This window comes from Lolium rigidum, chromosome 2, assembly GCF_022539505.1.
Source record: "Lolium rigidum isolate FL_2022 chromosome 2, APGP_CSIRO_Lrig_0.1, whole genome shotgun sequence".
NCBI lineage: Eukaryota > Viridiplantae > Streptophyta > Magnoliopsida > Poales > Poaceae > Lolium > Lolium rigidum.
In genome coordinates, this window is record NC_061509.1 from 263503631 (window position 1) to 263525617 (window position 21987).

At 44.6% G+C, this 21987-nt stretch overlaps 3 protein-coding genes across 6 annotated transcripts; 2 read left to right on the top strand and 1 right to left on the bottom strand.

Moving 5' to 3' along the window:
• Positions 1-1935: 1935 nt before the first annotated feature.
• LOC124690861 (putative laccase-9) lies at positions 1936-4362 on the top strand. Its single transcript, XM_047224188.1, has 6 exons — positions 1936-2115; positions 2296-2334; positions 2435-2586; positions 2682-2926; positions 3019-4107; positions 4232-4362. Exons 1-6 carry the CDS (start codon positions 1936-1938, stop codon positions 4360-4362), a joined length of 1836 nt encoding a protein of 611 aa, XP_047080144.1.
• A 2364-nt stretch (positions 4363-6726) lies between these two features.
• LOC124693363 (serine/threonine-protein kinase OSR1) lies at positions 6727-17031 on the top strand. Of its 3 annotated transcripts, none has more exons than XM_047226843.1 (19): positions 6727-6975; positions 7153-7277; positions 7366-7410; positions 7543-7624; positions 7731-7799; positions 7880-8050; positions 8133-8198; positions 10567-10635; positions 10711-10851; positions 10930-10997; positions 11174-11365; positions 12186-12295; positions 12431-12528; positions 12599-12637; positions 13672-13791; positions 13895-14008; positions 16401-16462; positions 16542-16593; positions 16672-17031. In XM_047226843.1, the coding sequence occupies exons 1-19, from the start codon at positions 6730-6732 to the stop codon at positions 16675-16677; spliced, it is 1875 nt and encodes a 624-aa protein (XP_047082799.1). In that variant the 5' UTR covers positions 6727-6729; the 3' UTR covers positions 16678-17031. The 3 variants fall into 3 exon arrangements, with proteins under 3 accessions (XP_047082799.1, XP_047082801.1, XP_047082800.1); XM_047226845.1 differs by having other exon boundaries at positions 10789-10851; XM_047226844.1 differs by lacking the exon at positions 12599-12637.
• A 265-nt stretch (positions 17032-17296) lies between these two features.
• On the bottom strand, positions 17297-20667 carry LOC124693364 (autophagy-related protein 18b). Of its 2 annotated transcripts, none has more exons than XM_047226846.1 (11): positions 20458-20667; positions 20290-20363; positions 19821-19894; positions 19585-19694; positions 19159-19250; positions 18865-18977; positions 18357-18476; positions 18126-18271; positions 17932-18048; positions 17800-17859; positions 17297-17708 (listed from the first exon to the last, which is right to left on the bottom strand). In XM_047226846.1, exons 1-11 carry the CDS (start codon positions 20514-20516, stop codon positions 17561-17563), a joined length of 1113 nt encoding a protein of 370 aa, XP_047082802.1. In that variant the 5' UTR covers positions 20517-20667; the 3' UTR covers positions 17297-17560. The 2 variants fall into 2 exon arrangements, with proteins under 2 accessions (XP_047082802.1, XP_047082803.1); XM_047226847.1 differs by having other exon boundaries at positions 17590-17716.
• Positions 20668-21987: the final 1320 nt, after the last annotated feature.

A 21987-nucleotide genomic window follows, 5' to 3' on the forward strand; every position in this document is an offset into this window, starting at 1 on the left:
AGTTTTTGGAAGCATCGGGAACATGAAGAATATTGCGGAGTTGAAAATCTTGAGTAGGATTACGTACTACTGAATGACCAATGTGAGAGATATTCATAACTTGTCCATTGGCAGTATTGACCGTATCATGGCCTTTGTAGGCATAACGAAGCGTGAGGTTGTTCAATTCGCCCGTAATGTGATGAGTGGCGCCTGAATCCTGGTACCAGTTTGTGTCCACGTCATAGGCAGCATGAACCTCTTTCTCGCCATAATCATGATTTATAGAGTAGCGAGACCAACAATCTTTGGCGTAGTGCCCCTCCTTGTTGCATATCTGGCATGTGACATCAGCCCAAGGAGTGGTCCTGCGACGTCCACGACCACGGCCGCGCCCCCCTCCTGTGTTTCCACGACCCCCACCGCGGACCTGTTGGAAGGAGCGGTCGTCACGCCGATTATCACGGCGGTCATCACGGTGATCATCTCGCCGGTCACCACGGGACCGACTATTGTAATTGTTGTTGGAGTCGTGGCGAGGACGCCACTGTCGAGCTGCAACATTGGCCGAGGACTCGAACTCCGGGGGAGCAGGATCAGCAAGAAGCAGCTGCCTCCGATCATATGTCATCAGTGTGGAGTAGAGCCGGCTGATGGTGATCGGGGTGGTCGCCACGCCGAGTGCTGCAACAAGGGCGTTGTAGTCTTTGCCGAGACCGACCAGAATATAGGAGACAAGCTGTCGATCGGGGAGAGGGTGGCCGGTGGCGATGAGTTCATCTGCAAAACTTTGCATCTTGGCGAGGTAGTCGGCGGTGGACATCTGGAGTTTCTTCGTCGTGGCGAGAGCAACCAGAAGATTGTCAACCTTGGCTTCACTCTGTGCGGAGAACATCTCCTCTACGGCGCGCCAGACGCCATGGGAGCTCTCAATACGGTGAACATGTGGCAAAACCTCCAGGGACAGGGACTGCAGGAGGTAGGAGAGGACCAGTTGGTCGCGCGCGATCCAGTCCGCATAGAGAGGATTCACCTTCATTGTCGTCGGGGTGTTGGTTTCTTTGTTAGCCGGCACGTCCACCACTTCCGGTGGCGGGGCATGATCGGCGCCGGTGATCAAGCCGAGTTGCTGGGCGCCACGGATGGCAGGCAAGACCTGAGATCGCTAGATGGGGTAGTTTTCCCGCGTCAGCTGTGTGCGGGGTGGTTGGCCGAGGGAGATCGGCGGGATCGGAGCGGAAGACACCATGGCCGGCGAGGGCGGGCGGCGGCGGTAGAGCTTGCGATCGACTTCGATTGTTTGGATTATCGCCGGAAGAGGCGGCCTGATACCATGTAAATCGAGATACTACGATCAGGTAGAGAACTACTCGGATGAGTTCCCAGTCTCGCATGTCATGTATATATAGCAGGTTACAATGATCAAGCGTATATGTATCGGTTTCTATAACCACGCCTAAGCCTATACGTGTTCTACACGTTTACAACTTGTTATCTCTAACAGTTACGACAATTTTATATTTATCTACTACAATGAATTATACTACGATAAGTTTTGCCTAGTTTCGGTGATGGGGCCACGGAGGGGCGCGGATGGCGGCGTGCCTTCAGCTCGCATTGTTTGTATTGTTGATTATTATTACTAGATTGGAGGAATTTCGCAAAATATGGTGAGATCGACCTGATTTGGCGTTAATAGTATACCAAATCAGCTGATTGATCCCACGCAATTAATTCCTTGCGCGTCTACTATATACCCTTATTAATTCCATGCTATAAAATGGGAACTTCCAAAAATGAAATACAGATCTTGTTTGATATTTTTCCATCAATGCACGATCCATTCCTTGAGCTGTCACTGACAGCCATTTTGGCTCTCGTATGGAAAGCTGCCGTCGCTTTGACAGCCATTCGTGCTCGCGTTCTCATACGGGCCGGAAGCCTTTAAAAACTGCCATGTCGATGAAAGAACCCCGATCGGACAGTCGTCACCGGCTTCTTGCTTCTCCAAAATTGGCCATAGAGTTCAAGTTGAGGATCATGGCGATTTGGTTTCTCGGCCTGGTTGTTGTTTTATCGTTTGTTGAGGCGGCTCAAGGATCCAGTTCCGGTTCCCGCCGCCACAACAATCTCTCGGTGAGCTCTTTCAGCCCTAGCTACCAACTCTAATCCTATTCTTTGCAAAATTTTGTTTCAAGCTCCTTGTCTCCATAGATCCTCTGCTTGTGTACTCATGTAAGGAGACATGTTGTAGGCTTGTAGCTGTTCGATTATTTTGGCACGCATGACCTAACTGCAAACATTGCAATTTTGCAGGAAGGCAACGGACTGACTCACCGTAGCTACAATTTCTTTGTAAGTCTCTTTATGGATTTTATTTTTCATCAGCTGGAGACTCAAGAGATTTTATTTTCCTTGTTCAATTTTACTTAATGATGAATGAACTTGTCTGCAGATAAAGGAGAGTAACATCACGAGGCTCTGCCGTGAAAAGACCATTCTTACAGTTAACGGCCAGTTCCCTGGGCCGGCCATCTATGCGAGGAGAGGCGATGTCGTCGTTGTCAACGTCTACAACCAAGGCCATACAAACATCACCCTCCATTGGTACAACTTCTTCTAATCCCGAAATAGTCCTCGTTAAAAAAATGAACTTTAGCTTGATGCCGCACATGTCACACAACTAATTAACCATGGTGCAGGCATGGTGTGAACCAGCCACGAAGCCCGTGGTGGGATGGGCCAGAGTACATAACACAGTGTCCAATCCAGCCCGGCAACAATTTTACCTACCGAATCATCTTCTCCGAGGAGGAAGGCACCCTGTGGTGGCATGCGCACACCGCCATGGATCGTGCCACCGTGCACGGCGCCATCATCATCCGTCCCAGTCATGGTGCAGCCTACCCGTTCACGAAACCACACAGAGAAATACCCATCATACTCGGTACGCACCTCGTCTGGTTTTGCAATTTGCTACGTATAGTTAATTTTCTGTGATGCTTAGCTAGATTTTCTATCTCCATTAACTGCACGCAGGGGAATGGTGGAACGATGATGTTGGGAAAGTGATGGCCGACGCCCTCTCGACCGGCAGCGACTTCCAACCTTCAGACGCCAACACCATCAATGGCCAGCCCGGTGACCTGCTCCCGTGCTCCAGCGACAACACCTTCAGGCTGCCAGTCAAGCACGGCGAAACCTACATGTTGCGCATCATCAATGCAGCACTCACCAATGGGTTCTTCTTCGCCATTGCCGGGCATCGCCTCACCGTGGTGTCTTCTGACGGTTCCTACACCAAGCCGTTCACCACCGACTACATTTTCATCGAGTCCGGCCAAACAATGACCGTGTTGCTCAAGACCCGTCGCCGTGGCCACTCCAACGCCCGGTACTACATGGCGGTGAGGCCACTGGCAACCAACCCAGCCGCCGTGCTCGACAACAGCACCGCCACCGCCGTCTTGGAGTACATACACGCGTCGACGTCTGATCATGTGGACTTTCCCAGCCTTCCCGCCATCAACGACAGCTCCGCGGCGGCGGCCTACACAGCTCAACTCAGGTCCCTGGCTAGCAAGGAGCACCCGGCCGACGTGCCCCGGAGAGTCGACGAGCACATGCTCGTCACCGTCGCTGTCAATGAGATCTCGTGCGCGCCCAACGAGGCTCCATGCAAGGGCCCCCACGGCAACCGCTTTGCGTCGAGCCTCAACAACATCAGCTTCGAGGCGCCGCACAGAGACATCCTCGGGGCCTACTACCGATCCGTCGTCGGCGACGTGGCCAAGACGGACTTCCCGGACAACCCGCCGTTGTCGTTCAACTTCACGGCCGATAACCTCCCACCAGAGATTGCGCTGACCGCACGCGGCACGAGGGTGAAGTTCCTGGCATACGGGACTGTGGTGGAGGTGGTGTTCCAAGGAACAACCATCCTCGGTGGTGACAGCCATCCGATGCACCTACACGGGTTCAGTTTCTACGTTGTGGGGAGAGGGATTGGTAACTTTGACAGGCACCATGACCCCGCCAAGTATAATTTGGTCGATCCACCATACCAGAACACAGTCTCTGTAGCCAAGAATGGATGGACGGCAATCCGGTTCCGTGCGGCAAACCCTGGTGAGTGCATAATCCTTTCCTTTCCTGATTCGCTCCACAAGGCTTTTTACACATGTGGTAGGATTCATTCATATATATGCAGCTCATTCCCTTGTTCGCTTGTTGGCTTTGTTTTGTTGTTTAGGTGTATGGTTCATGCATTGCCATTTTGAGCGCCACATGGTATGGGGTATGGAGACCGTCTTCATTGTGAAGAATGGCAAGAGAAGGGACGCAAAGGTCATGCCACCGCCCCCAAATATGCCTAGGTGCTGACCGAGCAAAGAGAGGCATTGTAATACTAGCAACTAGATCATGATGCGAGCGTTGTCAGAGCCCATCAGTTTCTACAATAGAGTACTGGTAGGAATTTACAGAATTATATACAGAATCCTATAAGAATATGATTCTTATTTTGGTTGATACTATATAGTTTCTCTTTGTCGGTGTCACCAAAATTGGGTACCTGAGGAAAATCTGAAATATTTTTTTCTTTCAAAATCAACAACATTTGAGATTATAAGCAAGAAATACCATGTTGCTTAAAAATATGAAGCACATGCTGCAAACATACACAAAATCATGTTCAATAGGAACACTTCTTATCCGTGACAACGCGACAATAAGGACGATATAAATAGCATAAGCGTAATTGCTGTTATGCTTTTGGAGCAATGCAGCAGGGTACATTGGATTCTATGAACATCCAAGACGAAAACATACTGTCAAAATCGGTGATAGCATGGGAGGGCTCCTAACCGAAACAAGAGAATAGTGGGGTATTAGATCATATATAAGTATATAGAAGAAGATGCCATATTGCAGGAGTTCAGCGTCACATTTTGAAAAGTCGGTACAAGACTGTAAACACTAATATTAATATCTATGGCAAAAATTATCTTGTGGGTAACAACACATCATTGGGTAGAGCATCTCTAACCGATCACTTAATTTGGGGAGTAAATGTCTCCCTATCCTTTAGAGGAGTACGGTTTCTAAACGAACCCCTAAACTTAACTCCCTAAAACTTGCATCTCGTTCATACATTCCATCGAACACGTTTGGTCCAGCTACAAACTCAACTACAACACTACTTCAAAGCACGAAAGAAATCTATCATTGTGATTACAACCGTGACTAAACTCACAATTGCGTCAAACGCATAATGAAGGAAAACAAAATCACTATGGCATACCCCTTGGTTTTGTAGCCTCCAGGTCGTGCTATCGATCCACCACATCACCGCAACCCGCTGCCAACCTCACCGAGCTCCTCCTCACCTCCACGCCTTGCGCCGGCAAGCGCCTCCAAGACTCGCTCCGCCGGATACACACACACCACCAATGTCGCCCAGATGAGACCCGCCTTCACGCGTACGGGACCATCGGGGTGCGCCGCCCTCGCCTGCCGCCTTCGATGGCCACGCGTGGCCACCACCACCGGCGCCGATAGTGGCCGATGAGAGGAGATCGGGGCTTGCTTTATTTTTCGGGGTTCTTTCTCCTCCGGAGCAAGGCGACCCCAGAGGGGTTTGGAAGCCTTTTCCAAAAAGAAAATCTTAGGATGTACCTTTTTTTTTACGTGTAGGATGTACCTTTGATTCTTTGAATTGAATCACTGGAACAGCAAAAATTACAAAACAGTACAAGGTCCAGGAGGTGAGAATTTCATTCATCCACCGCCGCCTCCCCCTCCCGTGGCGCGCTCATTCCATACGAACGTCCGCCTCCCGCTTCCCCAATTCCCTCCTCCTCCGCAACGCGCGACCCTTCGCACGTCCTCCCTCCCTCTCCATTCCTCCACCACTGCCCTGCAAATCCCCTCCCAATTCCACCACCCACTTCTCACGGCGATCCTAGGGTTTCGCCACCTCCGTTGCGCGGATTCCGCCAACCTCGGGCCTCGGCTCGATCGAAGCGCGCGCCGGATCCTCACGCGCGCCGTCTTGTTCGTGACGGGCGGCGGCGGCGGCGGCGACCATGGTCGGGTCAGGGGAGAAGGCGGCGGGAGGAAGCGGGTGCGGCGGCGGCGGAGGGGAGCGGCGCAAGTACCCCATCCTCGCGGACGACTACGAGCTGTACGAGGAGATCGGGCAGGGCGTCAGCGCCATCGTCTACCGCGCGCTCTGCAGGCCGCTCCGCGAGATCGTCGCCGTCAAGGTGCTCGACTTCGAGCGCACCAACAGCGACCTGGTAAATAATGCATTAGGGAATGCCCGCCCGTTTTCCTCGCCTCAATCCGTTAGCTCGTTTCGCCGCGCGCCCCGATCGGCAATTCCTGTTTCGTTCGTTGGGTGATGCATCGTAGCGCCTAGCGCGGAAAGCCTTAAGTGCAGATTTCGATCATATGTTTAGGGGAATGGTACGCTTGGATTCATATTCGTGGGACCAAGCAATTATATAGCTGGAATTGGGTTTATGTTGACTGTATATGAATCTGAACCGCTTGGATGACGCTGGTCAAGTTTGAAGGTGCAAAATATGCCATGTAGAGGGGGATCCGACAGGCTCGTTCGTTCCTATTTAGTTCTACCATTTTCCACCACAGTTCCACAGACCCCTATTCAACCTTTCGCCCCTCTCCATCTCACATTCTGTTTCTAATAAAATGACCAACCCCGTTTTTCTTACGCAGAACAATATCATGCGTGAGGCTCAGACGATGATCCTCATAGACCATCCTAACGTCGTGAAGGCGCTCTGCTCGTTTGCAAATAACCAAACGTTGTGGGTAGTCATGCCATACATGGCTGGAGGATCTTGCCTGCACATAATGAAATCGGTCCAGCCAAACGGTTTCGAGGAAGCTGTCATTGCGACGGTGCTTCGTGAAGTTCTGAAAGGCTTGGAATATCTTCATCATCACGGGCATATACATCGCGATGTCAAGGTAATTAAATGCACATTTTGGACCTAACTGTGCTCATATATATCAGAAGTATCTGATGCTCCCTTCTGCTGAGCCTACACTGATACTGCTAGCGAATTCGTAAATATTATTCTGATTTACCCTTTCCAAACAAGTTATGTTACTGTTTGTTTTCTTTTTTCTTCCTTTTGACCATAGGCAGGAAATATCCTAGTTGATTCTCGGGGTGGAGTTAAGCTTGGAGATTTTGGGGTTTCTGCTTGCCTTTTTGAGTCTGGTGACAGGCAGCGGGCCAGAAATACTTTTGTGGGAACTCCTTGCTGGTAGTGTGATTCTAAAAAAATGATTTTATTTCTGCTACAAAAGTTTTTCCTGACACAGCTCATATATGGAATATTTAATGATTATTAGGATGGCACCTGAGGTAATGGAGCAACTACATGGATACGATTTCAAGTAGGCTACTTTTTGTACTGGATCACTTTTTTTTTGCGGGCGTACTGGATCACTTTAACTAGCAGGGTATCTTTTCTTAACAGTTTCTTGTTAACTGGAACTGCTCTGAACAATATATGAAATATATTGCAGGGCAGACATATGGTCCTTTGGAATTACTGCACTTGAACTTGCTCATGGTCACGCTCCTTTCTCAAAGTACCCTCCCATGAAGGTATACTCAAGAAGACACCATACATTATCTTTGAAGAAACCCCCTTTCTTATGATATGTGGTAGTGAGTAACTTGAATGCTTCTAAGACTGTATTTCATTTACTAGGTCTTGCTTATGACACTTCAGAATGCTCCCCCCGGTCTTGATTATGAAAGAGATAAGAAATTCTCAAGGGTAAATATATTTGAGATGATCTGTTGCCTCAGTATTCTGTATACAAGGACTTATGCATGCATACTGGTTTCTTATAACAGCACTTTAAGCAAATGGTCGCTATGTGTTTAGTAAAAGAGCCTTCAAAAAGACCGACTGCAACAAAATTGCTCAAGCAATCCTTTTTCAAGCAAGCTCGTTCCAGTGATTACATTGCTCGAAAGCTTTTGGAAGGATTGCCTGGCCTTGGTGCTAGATACCAAGCTTTGAAGGTATACAGGTTTAAATGGTGCATGGCTACTTGGTCACCTCATCTTCTTCATGAGTTTAATTTGGGATTTTAACTACTCACAGGAAAAGGACGAGCATTTACTTGCTCAAAAGAAAATTCCTGATGGTAAAAAGGAAGAAATCTCGCAGGTGCCAATTCTAAATTTCGGATAGATCATTCCTGAAAATGGTCCAATTCTTGGAGTGAAATCAAACAAGTATTTAGTCTTTCATTGTCCCCTTTTTGCATGTCTTGTATAGGTGTAGCCACATTAATAATGTTGCTAACGTCATCGGTGAGCATGATTGCCTAACAAAATATGCATTCCATGTTGGCTTCTTTATCCAATGGTTAATTTCTTATGTTCCGCCATAACACGAGGAAATTAGGGATTCTCAAAACATAGTGTGCAAAGCATATAAATTAATAAATATGAACTAGTTTCAAAACTTTTGTTGCTTAGAAAGACAAATGTGAAGCTTATAAGTTTTTGCTTAATCCGGGCAGAACAAGTCATGGCCTCATGACAAAAGTGCACACAGGAGCCACTCATATATGGTCCTAGATGACAGAGTTTGATATCTAGATGTGGGAATATGCATAAACGCCGTGCAACAATTGGAACAGGTAGGGATGACCAGATTTGGGAAGTTGGAGAGGGGTAGCGGGCTAGCGGCACCATTTTTCTGGTGGCCCAGCATGAGGTACAGTGGCTGCATGCCTGCATGAAACCCTAGAGCTGCCCCATCTTGCTTCACGGGAGAAAAGTGGAGGTAAGAAATGGGTTCGTTGGGCAACGAGGCAATACTGTAATTTTGGCTAAATGGCATGTGTAGTTTGGGCAGGGGATTTGCTTAAGATGGAAGAGCATCTTGTTTTTCTCTCGAAAACGCACCCAAACACGTGTCATTTTGATTGGAAGAAGGCAACAGCTGAAAGCACCTCACAAGCTAATTTGCCTTCAACTGCAAATAAGCCATTGTGCTGTCAGAAAGTAAAAAAAGTAGCAGGGTGTTTGGTTGGGCTGCTGGCTTATCACTGTGGAAAGCTGTATATATCCCCCATGGAACGCACGCTGTTCTTTGCCTCGACGACTATGGTCCTCGGCGACGGACGCACGGCGATGTTCTGGGAAGACCGCTGGCTCGACGGGCGATCCATCAGCGAGATTGCGCCCCTCTTATATGCGTGCATCCCCAAGCGCAGACGGCGCATCAGAACGGTCGCCGACGGCCTACTCAACCACTCCTGGGCGCGCGACATCCACAGCACCATTGGGACCCCGGAGATCGGGGAGTACTTGCTGCTTTGGCGCCGGCTCGAAAGCGTACAGTTGACGGATCAGGCCGATGCCATGGCCTGGAAGTGGAACGACAGCCGAGTCTACTCCGCCAAATCCTGCTATAACGCCATGTTCCTAGGTTCAACTAGCTGCAGCACCTGGAGATTGACCTGGCGCACTTGGGCGCCGCAAACCGTCAAGTTCTTCACGTGGCTCGCCAACCTGGACCGATGCTGGACGGCCGCACGCCTACAACGCCGGGGTCTCCAACACCACCCCCGCTGCCTGCTCTGCGACCAGGAGATGGAAACCATGCAACACCTCTTGACAGGCTGCTGCTTCTCCCAGCAGGTTTGGTTCGAGGTTCTTGCCTGGCTGCGCGCCACCTGTAACCCTCCCGAACGCGACGACTCGATCCACACTTGGTGGCACAGGGCACGGCAAAGCTCCCCAGCTCCCAGCCATAAGGGCCTGGCATCCATCACCTTGCTTGTCCCCTGGATGCTCTGGAAGCACCGCAATGACTGCGTGTTCAATGGAGCCCGACCCTCCATCAGCACCGTCGTCAACAACATCAAGGAGGAAGCCGCTCTTTGGGCAAGGGCAGGAGCCCAGGGGCTACGCATGATCCTACCCCAGACCTGGGATGTACACTAGCCCCCCCCCCCCCTGTTTTGTTTTTCCTTTCACCCCTTAGGGGGCTTGTAACCGCAAACCTTCTCTCTATTCAATGAAATGAAACGCAAAGGCTTTTTGCGTTTTCTCGAAAAAAGAAAGCTGTATATAAGCCCAACCGGACACTTTCTACTATGCTCCTGATTCTAGTGTCACATGCATGTTTTTTGCAGAAGCTGATATGCGTTTAATCGTGAATTATATATTTATTATTTGTGAAAACTGGTTTGTTCCACGTCTAAAATTAATGTGTTTGTACTTTTCAGTAGACACAGAAGCATGCTTCTTACCCTATTATTGGCTTCACAAATTTAATTATCCTTTCCTTTTGGGAAAGAGGGCAATTCCATACTATCTCATCATTGGTTTGAACTTGAACTCTTTGGTAACGCAGTAAAACTCTAAAAAATGGCAACCTATCATATTCTTAGCAATGTTTTAAACTTTAGATTTTGTTTCATTTCTGTTTTACCCTTTTGTCAGCGAGATTCAAGATGATATAATATACTGCAAGTTTATATCATTATTCATCCATTCCATTTTATTTCTTATATTGCTAGGATGAATACAAAAGGGGTATCAGCAGCTGGAACTTTGACATCGATGACCTGAAATCTCAAGCCTCACTAGTAGGCATTTAGCATTTTAATTTATTTTTTAATCATTTTCTTCACATGAGTAACTAAGTATATTTATCTTGATAGGTTTCAGACTGCGAGGACGCAGTATCATCAAAAGATACAGATATATCGTCTTTCTATGACTCAGACACTAACTTGCAGGAGCGAACACAAGACGGGCCTCTGTTTTCAGGAGGCTTCTCAATAAAGTATGATACTGACATCGTAAGTTTTAGCTCCTGTGCAAAGTTACGTGTTCTAATCTAGCATATTACTTGCTCTAACACCAAGCAAAGTTGGTAGGAAAATGATGTCATGGCCAATGATAAGTCAGCTGTTTCATCACCTGAGCAGTCCGTTTGTCTATCAAGGTAATAGATTTGATTTGTTTGAAACTTCTTCAAAATTATACTGTTGCTTGTAGATGAAAATATTTTATTTTATGTTAAACAAATTCCAATGACAACAATGCCAAACTATGTAGTATTATATCTCTCTGTTGCACTACATGCCTTAGAAAATTGGTTTCATTTCCTTCGACTGCCAGGAATGCATCTATGCGTGGAGTTCCAAACGGGGTGCTGGTGAATGGCCATGTCAGGAAACGCAACTCTATGGAAAACTGTGATTTGGACTTGCAAGAGAAAGATTCTGATGCTATTCCAACAAGTTCGTTTCATGAAAGAAAGTTTTCTTTCAGTTCTTGCTCATCTGATGGATTTCTTTCTTCCAAAGAGAGGTTTGTTCTTTTTAGTTGAAAGAATGAAATCTAAACTTGAAGAATCAACTTACTTTCAAGGAGACAACAAGCATGTTTTTCTTGCCAGTGGTTTGAACAGTGTTCTTGAATTTGCTCCATTTGATCATGACCGTAGTTCATAGATTCAGTAGGCCGAAAATGCCAGTATCTTGCAGGCCCAAACTTGATGAGAAAAACCATTCTAGTCTCATTACGAAGATACAGGCCACGCAAGTGCGGATAAGAAGTTCTCTTATCACGTTGCATTTGCCTGGCACTGAAATAAACTTATTTTCCTGTATAGAATCACAAACTTTTGATAATATCGGTGTGCATTTTGGTTTCTGAAGATTTTGTTTACATGTGCCTGTCTTCCGAGATAGTATTGCAACTTGAAGTCAATGTATATAGAGGTTCAGTTAGATAACAGTGCCACTGATGGTGACATAGTTTTAAAAGGGTTATTTTGCTTGGCTTTCCAGTTTAATGTTTATTTTCCAGCACTAGTGTCTGGAAAAATAACTTTCTTGATCATGTGATAGCTGTATGGCAGTACTTTTTTTTATATCTGTAAGCTTTACCAAAAAGGGCAAGCTAACAGTTTGACCATACCACCAGCATCTCTGTCCTATTCACTAATGCCATTCCACTTTTTTTACATCTACAGTTAGGCCTTGTTTGGAAAACATGTTCCAAACCAGGCCTAATGGTGCTCTTCTGGAAGCTGTCCATAGTATTACAATTGTACTATACCTGTATCTCTCTGTGTTATTTGTTTATACACTTATACAGTCTACAACTATATATGCATTTCTTTCAGCTCTAAGCCGCAAATCAACATTCATAATCGTGACAAGGGTAACGGAGGGGCCTTGCAAGTAGCAGATGAGCCATCTCCTGAAGCTATTCCGAAGGCACTTAAATCATCAGGTAATGTACATGTTTTATCCCTGCAGTTTGTATATTCTCCATGTTCTGTTAAACATAGGCTAACTTTGTGTGTGCTCATTAGAATGAGTTCTCATGAGTATGAAAACTTGGCCTCTGCTCCTTGCTTTAATGCAGTACCAAATGTTGATGAACATGATGATAGATCGAAGCCTCCACTTATACAGCAAAGAGGTCGTTTTAAAGTTACACCTGGGCACGTCGAGCTGGACAAGGTAATTGTCAGCCATTAATACTTGGTGCATATTTGGTTAACTCAAGGATGACATGATTTAGTAATTTCAGGCTCACCCACCTGGACTACAAAAGTCTCACAGCATGCAGGTTTTTAGTCTTTGTCCCATACCATATTTCATGGGCATTTTCTGATTTGCTTGAACAACTGATACAATGCATGTATTGTGGGCTGGAGTCTTGTATATTTTGCATGTTCATGCACTTTCTGAAAAATTATCGTTTCTTGATTCACAACCTTACTACCCCTCCGTCCCATGAAACATGTCTCAACTTTGTCTAAATAGTGTCTAGATACACCCAAATTTGGACAAAGTTAAGACATGTTTCATGGGACGGAGGGTAGAACATATTTGGTATATGGGGCAGGTTTCGTGTTGGGGCCTAAGCCATGTCGAAGTATCAATATAACTTATTCCCTCCGTTCCAGATTAGTTGACACAGTTTTGGTCAGATTTGGTCTAGATATGCATGTTCAGTGTGTAAGTTCACTCATTTTGGAAAAAAGCTGCGTCAGCTAATTTCGAACGGAGAGAGTAATAAAAATAATAATATGTTGACTGAAGAATATTGGGTTCAAACGCATATAAGAGCAGAGAGCCAGAGAGGCTGTTTGACCCTCTTTGCTTTAATTAATTGGCTCGTCCTCAAGTGAGACTTGACATTAAAACCTGCCTCAAGGCTCAGTCAATGACTGTATTATATTAGCTCAATATGTGCAATGGTGGTAGGATTACTTGGTCCTCATATTGATAGGTTTGAGCTGACCTGCCCATTTGGTAAACAAGCCCAGGTAATGGTTTGAAGTTTGAACTCAGTTGCCTTTGTTTGCTTTTACATGAACTAGCCAAATGCAGTTGTGAAACACAACATTCTCCCTTTGCGGAGTGCTTTACAAATTCAAACAAATGGATATTAGCTAATGAATTAATATTCTAAAGCAAGATGGAAGGAGAATTTACCATGTACTGCTTCTCTTATTGGTTGATCATTTATCGTGCATAAGGGGTACACTGAAGAAATAAATGTTAATTGTGAAATACCCACCCACATAGACACACCGCTTTTTTTCCCTTTCGCGCCTCCATATTTCTTACTGGACATGCCATTGCATGGGTATACAGGCAATTTCTCACCTTCCTGCATTAAGCATACCATCTTCAGCTGACGCTGCCTCAAGCATTGTTGGTGGCTCATTCTACATCCAATTATACAACGTTCTGCAGACAAATATGCTTCAGAGGGTAAATCCCCCACCCACAGGCACTCACAAAAGAAAGAAGGGTATCACTAACTCCATGAACGAAAAGCCTGCTCTTTTGATGCTAGTCTCACTCTCCCTTGCAGGAACAGATACTTCATGCGATGAAGCAGATATATGGTTCCGATTTCGCTTCACCTGTTTGCACGTTAAGTCGCTCAGCATCTCCATCATCTACATTATCGGTAGACAGATCCATGGTAAGCTCACGTTCTAGTTAAAATGACAGGAACTCAAGTATGAATCTTGAAGTAATATCTGCGAAGGGACGAGCTATATGTGAAAACACTGATGAATTCTTGACACCATTTAGCTTCTGCCAATTAGAAAATTAAATCGTGTTATATGTTTCAACGTGTCTCCTTTGTAATGCTGAGATATGAATCAACCAGTGATATTTTAGGAAACCCAACCTATCACAGTTAAAAGTCAGTGTCATGGAATTATTTTGGGAAGTCAAAATTAATAGTTTCTTCTTAAAACTTCACAGATTCCACCAAGTTATTTAAATTATGAACCACCAATATGGTGAACGTGAAAACAAAGCACTCGCATATTTTATTCAGCCACTGACATTTTGTTTTTGAACTGGAACACACGATTCCATTACTCAATAAACTCAGCAGAATCACTGGTCACTGGGACACAAACCAAGTTTGGGAGCGACTCGAGCCAGAGAGACCGGGCCTCCACACTACTAGCACCTTTTGCTGCAACAGCATGTGCTACCTTATTACAACCTCTGGGGCAAAATGAAAAAACAACTGAGATGAAATTAAGACGACTGAACACACGAATGTCCTGATAGTAAACCCCTTCAGGTGCCAAATCATACTGATTACCTTCTAGTGCCGTGACCATATTCCGTGCATCAGATTCCACTTGCACTCTTCCCATACCCCATGACACTGCTGCATGTAAAGCTTCAGTGCAAGCGATCGCTTCCGCCTGGGCTGCGCTAGTGACATGCGCAAGGTGCCCTGCACTTGATCCCCTGACTGAACCCTCACTGTCCCGAATATCCTGTCGCTGACTCTTTTGTGAACGAGCCATCACAGTTGATGTTCAGAATATCATTCTCCGGCGGGCTCCAGGAAATCCGGGCCGATAGTGCCTTATCCTTCTCCTTCCGGCAGTGCAACACTGACTCTGAAGCCCAGTATCTGGCCTGACCAAAAGCATCCCTGACATCAATCAGTTTCCCCTCTGCATTCAGTTTATTCCTCCTTGTCCACCACTGCCAGAGCATGCAACAAACTAAAATCTTCTTCTCTTCGCTCAAGGCAAGAATCTCCTGAATTACTGCATCCACGCTCCCAATATGAGCTCATATGCTCACGCAACTCATCGAGTCCAGCCAGCTGCCATAGCTTCTTCGCTTCCTTGCACTTCAGGAACAGATGTGCCCTGTCTTCCTCCATCCATTTGCAACAGACACACGGTATCACAGTCTATACCCCTGCGTTTTATGTTTGCCCTCAGAGGGAGGCTATTAAGAGCCACCCTCCATATAAACTGTTTTACCTTTGGTTGAAGTATGGTCGTCCTTTATTGGGATGTACTATTAAACCAAAATTGGGATTATCCGCAAAAAATTATGGTAGAGCGTGTTATGAGTGTCTACGTGGTGGACTTGATTTTACCAAAGATGATGAAAACGTAAACTCACAGGAGATTACATACCTTCTTCCATTACACAGCATTCCCCGCATTTCTGTTTGAGGTATTCTGCTCTTTCTCACGCAGGTTCACATACTTTCTATATGCTGACTTCACTGAGAATTGTCCCTTTTCATCAAAATGCCAAGCTGGCCAATCTTCAAAATCCCCACGAAGTGGAAGCGAGAGAAATACAGAAGCATCTGCCTCCCAAAAATCTTCCCTCGCTAGCGTCTCATCCCAGTCGGCTGTATGTGGATTGATTAACTCACTAACCTTTGCGAGGATAGATTGATGTCTTGGTGTTATCGGCACCCTGGACCCCTCCCTAGGCAACCATGCATCAGCCCACATGTTTACACTCTGGCCATCTCCAATCCGCCAAGCTAGCCCTTCCTTCAACAGCGGAACTCCACGCAAAATACTTCTGCAGGTATATGATATTCCTGGGCCAGCCTCAGCCTCTAAGATAGAGGAGTGGGAAGTATCATGCCTTGAGAACCCGTGCACACAATGATCCCGGGTTGATCAACATCCTCAATGCTTGCCTCGCGAGCATCGGCAGGTTAAAACCATAGAGATCACGGAACCCCAGTCCACCTTCCTCTTTTGGTTTTGACAACGTCTCCCAACTCAACCAATGCATCTTATTTTCGTTTTCTTGTTGTGCCCACCAATACCTACAAATCATGGTGCTTATCTGATCACACAGCGTATTTGTCAAGTGGAAACAAGACATTGCAAATGTCAGAAATGCTTCCGCACAAGCTTTAATAAGAATATCCTTCCCAGCCTTTGACAGCATTTTCTCCTTCCATCCTTGAATCTTTTTCCAAATTCTGTCCTTGAGGTACTCAAAGTTTGCAGTCACCGACATTCTTTAACATGATGGTAAATGTCAAGAAGTGTATAACTCAGTCACTACCTTTTCAGCTGGAAGCAGCACAAGAAAAGGAGAAGGAACTGCTCAATGAGGTCCTGGAGCTACAGTGGCGGTAAGTATCTCTTATCTGATTTTTCTAAACCAAAAACAGGGACAAAATAACTCAGTCCTGAAAGTTCGGAGCGCTGCAGGTTATTGTGTTCACAGGACGAGGTGCAGAGGCTCAAAGCAAAGGCAGCGCAGGTACCAACATTTGCCTTCATTTGATCTTGTATGGGTGCAAATTCAGCGTGTTTACACCCAGATGCTTCTGCTTGACAGATCTGATCAGTGATTATTGTTGGGGATGTTGCTGCTTGAACTCGAGCTGCGCATGGAGGGTTATGAATGCATCACCACATTAACAGAAGGAACAGGTTTGTTGTGGACTTCAGTGTAGGAGAGAGGAAAACAAGATACAGATGATAGAGTTGGTTGCAAGCCTGCAACAAGGCAGTAGTGCTGCAGTTATTACTTGTATCTAAAAGAGGAAGCTAACTACTCGTATATCTTAGTGTTAGATACCAAATGTGTACATTCTCACTGATGAATGGTATGGTGCTTCAGGTGAGATTTGTGCTTCCTGTAGTCACCTAAAAATAAAATGGTATGGACGTATGGTGCTGATTTTTGTTGGAGCGACATTATGGCAGGTTCAAATTTTCTTGGGTGATTTCTTGAATTTTCGCAAGGACAACAAATACAGGGAAATATGTCAAATCCACTGAACTGTAGAGTAAAACATAAGGTTGTTTTTGATGTGGGAGTTATGGGAATTGAACTGCTTTACGTAGATTTTCTGCAAAATTCATGTGAAATCTTTGTGTTCCAAACAGGAACTTAAATCCCTGTTGCACCAACTGATGCATGGAATTTGGTGTGATGTTGGGACCTCACTGTTCTCATGAATCTGATCCAAGCCAATCACACAAAATCAAGATGGAAGACAAACCCTCACGTGTTAATAATTTCATGACACAATTGCTAGCAGCAATTTACATCCACAACATGAAGCTATCAAGTGACTCCCTCTGTCCCTCACACCGGTGGCCAGTAGGCACCTAAGCTATACTACGTCAAGTTGGATGCTAAACTCTCTATGGACACACTCATCTTGTGCATCATATGTACATCAGTCAGTGGAAGGAGCGGGTTGGCAGAACCTACAAAGTTAGTCCTTGTGGTGTTCCTTCTGTTTCAAAGTGCTATCTGATAGGCTGAATTCACGCTCCAGAACCCACGAAGATTCGTTTGACTTGGTGGTGCTGATTGTGTACTCGCGGAAGTATCCATCGTGAGTTACCATATAAACTACAGTCCTGCAAAACTTCCAAGTGCTTATGAATACAATCAGAATGGCTAGTGGCAAGATGCAACTTGGCTGAAATAATATGTGATTTTTGTTCTTACCTCACAGCAGGAAATTTGGAAGAATTTTGAGAATATTCTACACTGTGTACTGCCAGACAGCTGCAGTTCCGAGGATTAGGTTAGTAGCACAAATAAGGAAGGGTTGGAGAAAGTGGGAGATCTTAAATGTACCTCCTAGTTTCTGCGGGGGAAACACTGTGAATAACATGATGATTAGCTGGATCCAAAGCATCGGTTATTGCTTTCGATCCAGGAATTATTGAGCCGAGTAATTTGTTGGTTTGGTTCCTGAAAAGTAAAACACATAAAAAATATGTCCACACAAATGGTTCACGAATTACCAACAGCTGAGCAGGAAATATAACCTTCCATTTCTGGCAGCATCAAGAAAAAACATATGCAAAGAGCCTGATGAACTTGTGGCAAGAAGGACATCAGGCAGATCGATAGATGGTCCAAATGAAAGTGAGTAAATCGCTGATGGGTAAGCTCCCCGCCGAAAACTATGCGACTGTTGAAGTAAGAATGTAAAAAGGAGATTAGGCAGATGACATGGGACCTATCATGGTTTTAGAGGGAAAACCCCTAATGTTCACCTTGGTTGCTTGTGCCACGATATGTACTCTGACCATAGTACCCTTCTCAGAAGCCGTTGCCAGGTACATGCCATTAGAAGAAAATGCCATTGTAGCTAGTGGAGACTGATGAGCATCTATCTGTTGATCAATTACAAAAAGGATCAGTGAAAGGCATAACAGAAACAAAAACAAGATCTAGTTATCTTCAGATTACCAGGGTTGAGATTAAGTCTACAAAGTTGACTGAGAACTGTAGGTAAAGAAGTCTGGTCTTGAAAGTTATTCATATTATGATATATGCTCCAGAAAATATAATTGAGAATAATGAATTTATCCTCTTGTCCATGCCGCTATAGTTGCATGAACATTGCTTATCTTTTTTGTGACCCGAAAAGGCAGAAAGGATCCTAAATAATCAAATGAGTAGGCTGCTTCTACAGTGCTACATGTCAAGAAAGATGGATGACTTGCAGAACTGTAAATCTGTAGAAACGATGCAGAAGGATCTAAACTGTCTGAGAATTACCTGACATATTAATTCAGGTTTTGATGCTTTATATACTAAAGCAGATCCTTTGGATGTGCTTGCTGGAATGGCCAAATAACACCACTCTGAATTAGGAGCAAATGCACAAAGACCTGTTATTTGAAGTGAACATATTAGCAGCAAATATGTCAAGCGCAAAAATTGTTTTAAAAAAAATGTGACAAGAAAAGTAGTTAAAACATGCTTAAATATTTGCCCCCCAGCTTCAGCTATATAATTTTGGAATACTACTATCAGTTGCAATTCAAAAATATTTAGGTAGGATGCTTTTACCTTTAGGATTATGTACTGTGTCAATTTCCTCCAAGATATGACTGCTGTTTAGATCATAAATAAAGGTCTTATCCTGCAAAACAACAATAAGCCTGCACATAATGTGACAACCTTTTTAAAAAAATCGCTGAGAAAAATATGCGCAATATCCCTTGTCCAAAACATGGCACAACATAACAATTGAGCAAGTGAAAAACAATGCCATCGCAGAAACTAATAGATAGAATCGTCTGTCTTTGGTGTCATGATCTCTAAGAGCATTGTTAATTAGAAGGGGCCCGTAAGACTGCTTTCTAAGATTGCAGGATGTATAAAGATCATAGTCATCACTTTGCGGCCAGTCAAACTAAGATATAGATTTAATAAGTAATACTACCTCATTCAACCACGAGCCTCTTTTAGACAGAAAGGATTTTGGTGCTGTACCTGGTCATGCTAAATCGAACAGCTAAAATTGTACTCCTGAAGTTCAGATCCTTCTTTGCGGCATCTTTTATGGTATTGAACAGACAAAGGCGACGAGGAGACAGTGACGGCTGCAAAAGAAATTTAGAACCGACAATTAACCAGCTAATTCATCCATTTAAATTCGATACGTCAAAGCTCAACCACACAAGCACAACAAATTAAACTGAAAGCAGTGAAAATAGCGTGTTAGCTACCTTTTCCCCAGTTCCGACTATAGCGATAAGGCTTGTACCATAACGCATCTCCACGACGTTTAATCCCCCAATATCTGCAAACACAGAAGAGGCAATACAGCTTAGTGCCTTCGCTTGGTATGATAACATCACGGAGCAACTCCCTCCATGATGGAATCACTGGAAAGTGAGCTTATGGCAAGAACTTGCATTGCTAATCTAGTTCTACCATATGCCAATTATGATAACCTGACTTGCTTTAGGCAGCTAACACAGAGAAAACTTTTTTTTTGTGTTGCGAATCTAGCACGTAGCAAACTTAATTCTTCAGCTTAACTCCTACTGGTTTAGTTCGCCGCTCTTACATTCTACGAGCAACACGAGCACGATGTGCAAATTACTAGTTCCACTTACACCATCGGATAATTGCAGTGAACAACCAACGGCGCTAGAGAAGGGGAAAGAAGGTAAGTCTTCGAGCAAGGCTCACCGCTCTCGTAGCGCAGCCTCCCGGTCCGGGCATCGAAAATCTTGAACCCGTCCTTCGTCCCGACAGAGAACATGCTGAAATTTCATGGGGCACCCCGAGTCAGAGCTCCAGTTCGGCGAATCCGACCGGGGAAACCGCCCGCAAATCGAGCAGGAAAGCAGATTCTACCTGTTGTCCTGGTTGAAGGAGGCGCAGAGAATCTGGGGCGGGGACGAGCCGCTCGCCATCGCCGGCGGAGAGGATTCTTCGACGCCTGCTCGTTCCGCTCGCCGGAATCCGTCGATTCTTTTGATTGGAGGCGAAAGTTGCGAGGAAAAAATCAGTTCTTGTTCCGGGCGGTTGAAGGGAAGTTCGGTTGCGCTGCGTGCGTGTCCCGGAACAAAAATATTCCGTGTGGTGTGGATTGATGCTTTACGTGTACCTTCTTTCCCGTCTCGGAGTTCACTTGGCGTGCATCCAACGGATTTGGAGTGAAACGAATTGAAATTGAATTCTGTAGTGCTATCGACTATAGCTCGCACAGAGAACAGCTCATACAAAAGAGTATTAATATCTCCTTGTTTCCGAAGGCATTTTTTTGGAATGTTCCACAATTCAATTTTCAATGGCCATTTTTGCATTTAAAGGCTAACAAGGTTTTTTTTAGATCATATCAAAAAGATTTTTTTAGAGAATGACAAACAACAACAAGGCATCTTTAAGATTACCCATAATAGGAGTAACATAGATAGATAGTAACATCACACCAAGACAGTTTTGTTAACTAGCTATGATATCATAATATTATGCATCTCAAGACAAGATTAGTCAACAATATAATAAATGACACAATGCATAAAATCACATATAACTTACTACCCTCTATAAAGGTAGTAACATATGGATGTTAACGGTGTAAATTATTTCCCACTATGTATAGCCTACACACTGTGAAGCAGACACCTTATTCATGACACGCGGAATGTTTAATAGTATCATAGTTCGAGATAGTTTGAGGGTTAGAGTACTTTTTATTAAAAAAATTGTTTTCCCTACCAATATGAGAGTAACCAAATTATTGGGAGTAGTCTCAAGCCTTTTTCTATCAATAAGGAGTCTATGCACTAACATTCTATCTCTCTCTACTCCCTCTTTCCAGTTTTCTAAAGAGCATGTGTTTTATTTCTTACTATTGCACCATCCAAAGACTCCTCTTGATAAGTTCATATGTCGTTAGTTTGTTCAAGAAATTTAGTGTGCTGGATTTTAAACATGCTTATTATTCTCATTCCTACGTTACTAGGTCCCTACAACCCAAAGAGAACCAAGAAAGGAATAAAATACATGAGTTTATAATACATTTAGCTTGGACCTCTCATTAGAATTCCAACAAATGAAGTACTCCCTCTATATTGGTTTATTTAGTCCTACGCATAGCCCTAGGTTATCAATTTGACTAACAAAATATGAGGTATATATTACAAAAGATATATCACTAAACTTCAGATTTTTTATGGTAAAATTTTTGTGTTACATAATTTATATTATATTATAAATGCACTTCTGAACTTGTAAGCATATGCTCCTGCTATCCATAAAAACATTTTAAAATTTAGCGCGAAAAACTGAAGAAAAATTATCATGTGTGAAAAAGATAAAAAAAAATGTATCGTGAAAAGCTCTTTTTAAGTACTAAATTTTGTATTTTTTGCACACGGC

What these genes read in the sequence shown, in the direction of transcription:
- LOC124690861 (XM_047224188.1), top strand. Translation starts at nt 1,936, where the DNA reads ATGTCGATGAAAGAACCCCGATCGGACAGTCGTCACCGGCTTCTTGCT. An exon ending in ACCGTAGCTACAATTTCTTT is followed by an intron (nt 2,335 to 2,434) that starts GTAAGTCTCTTT and finishes ACTTGTCTGCAG; the next exon opens with ATAAAGGAGAGTAACATCAC. An exon ending in GTTCCGTGCGGCAAACCCTG is followed by an intron (nt 4,108 to 4,231) that starts GTGAGTGCATAA and finishes TTTGTTGTTTAG; the next exon opens with GTGTATGGTTCATGCATTGC.
- LOC124693363 (XM_047226843.1), top strand. Translation starts at nt 6,730, where the DNA reads ATGCGTGAGGCTCAGACGATGATCCTCATAGACCATCCTAACGTCGTG. An exon ending in CTAGATACCAAGCTTTGAAG is followed by an intron (nt 8,051 to 8,132) that starts GTATACAGGTTT and finishes AACTACTCACAG; the next exon opens with GAAAAGGACGAGCATTTACT. An exon ending in TATCGGTAGACAGATCCATG is followed by an intron (nt 14,009 to 16,400) that starts GTAAGCTCACGT and finishes CTACCTTTTCAG; the next exon opens with CTGGAAGCAGCACAAGAAAA.
- LOC124693364 (XM_047226846.1), bottom strand. Translation starts at nt 20,516, where the DNA reads ATGGCGAGCGGCTCGTCCCCGCCCCAGATTCTCTGCGCCTCCTTCAAC. An exon ending in GAGGCTGCGCTACGAGAGCG is followed by an intron (nt 19,895 to 20,289) that starts GTGAGCCTTGCT and finishes CTGTGTTTGCAG; the next exon opens with ATATTGGGGGATTAAACGTC. An exon ending in TCGTGGCACAAGCAACCAAG is followed by an intron (nt 18,272 to 18,356) that starts GTGAACATTAGG and finishes TTACTTCAACAG; the next exon opens with TCGCATAGTTTTCGGCGGGG.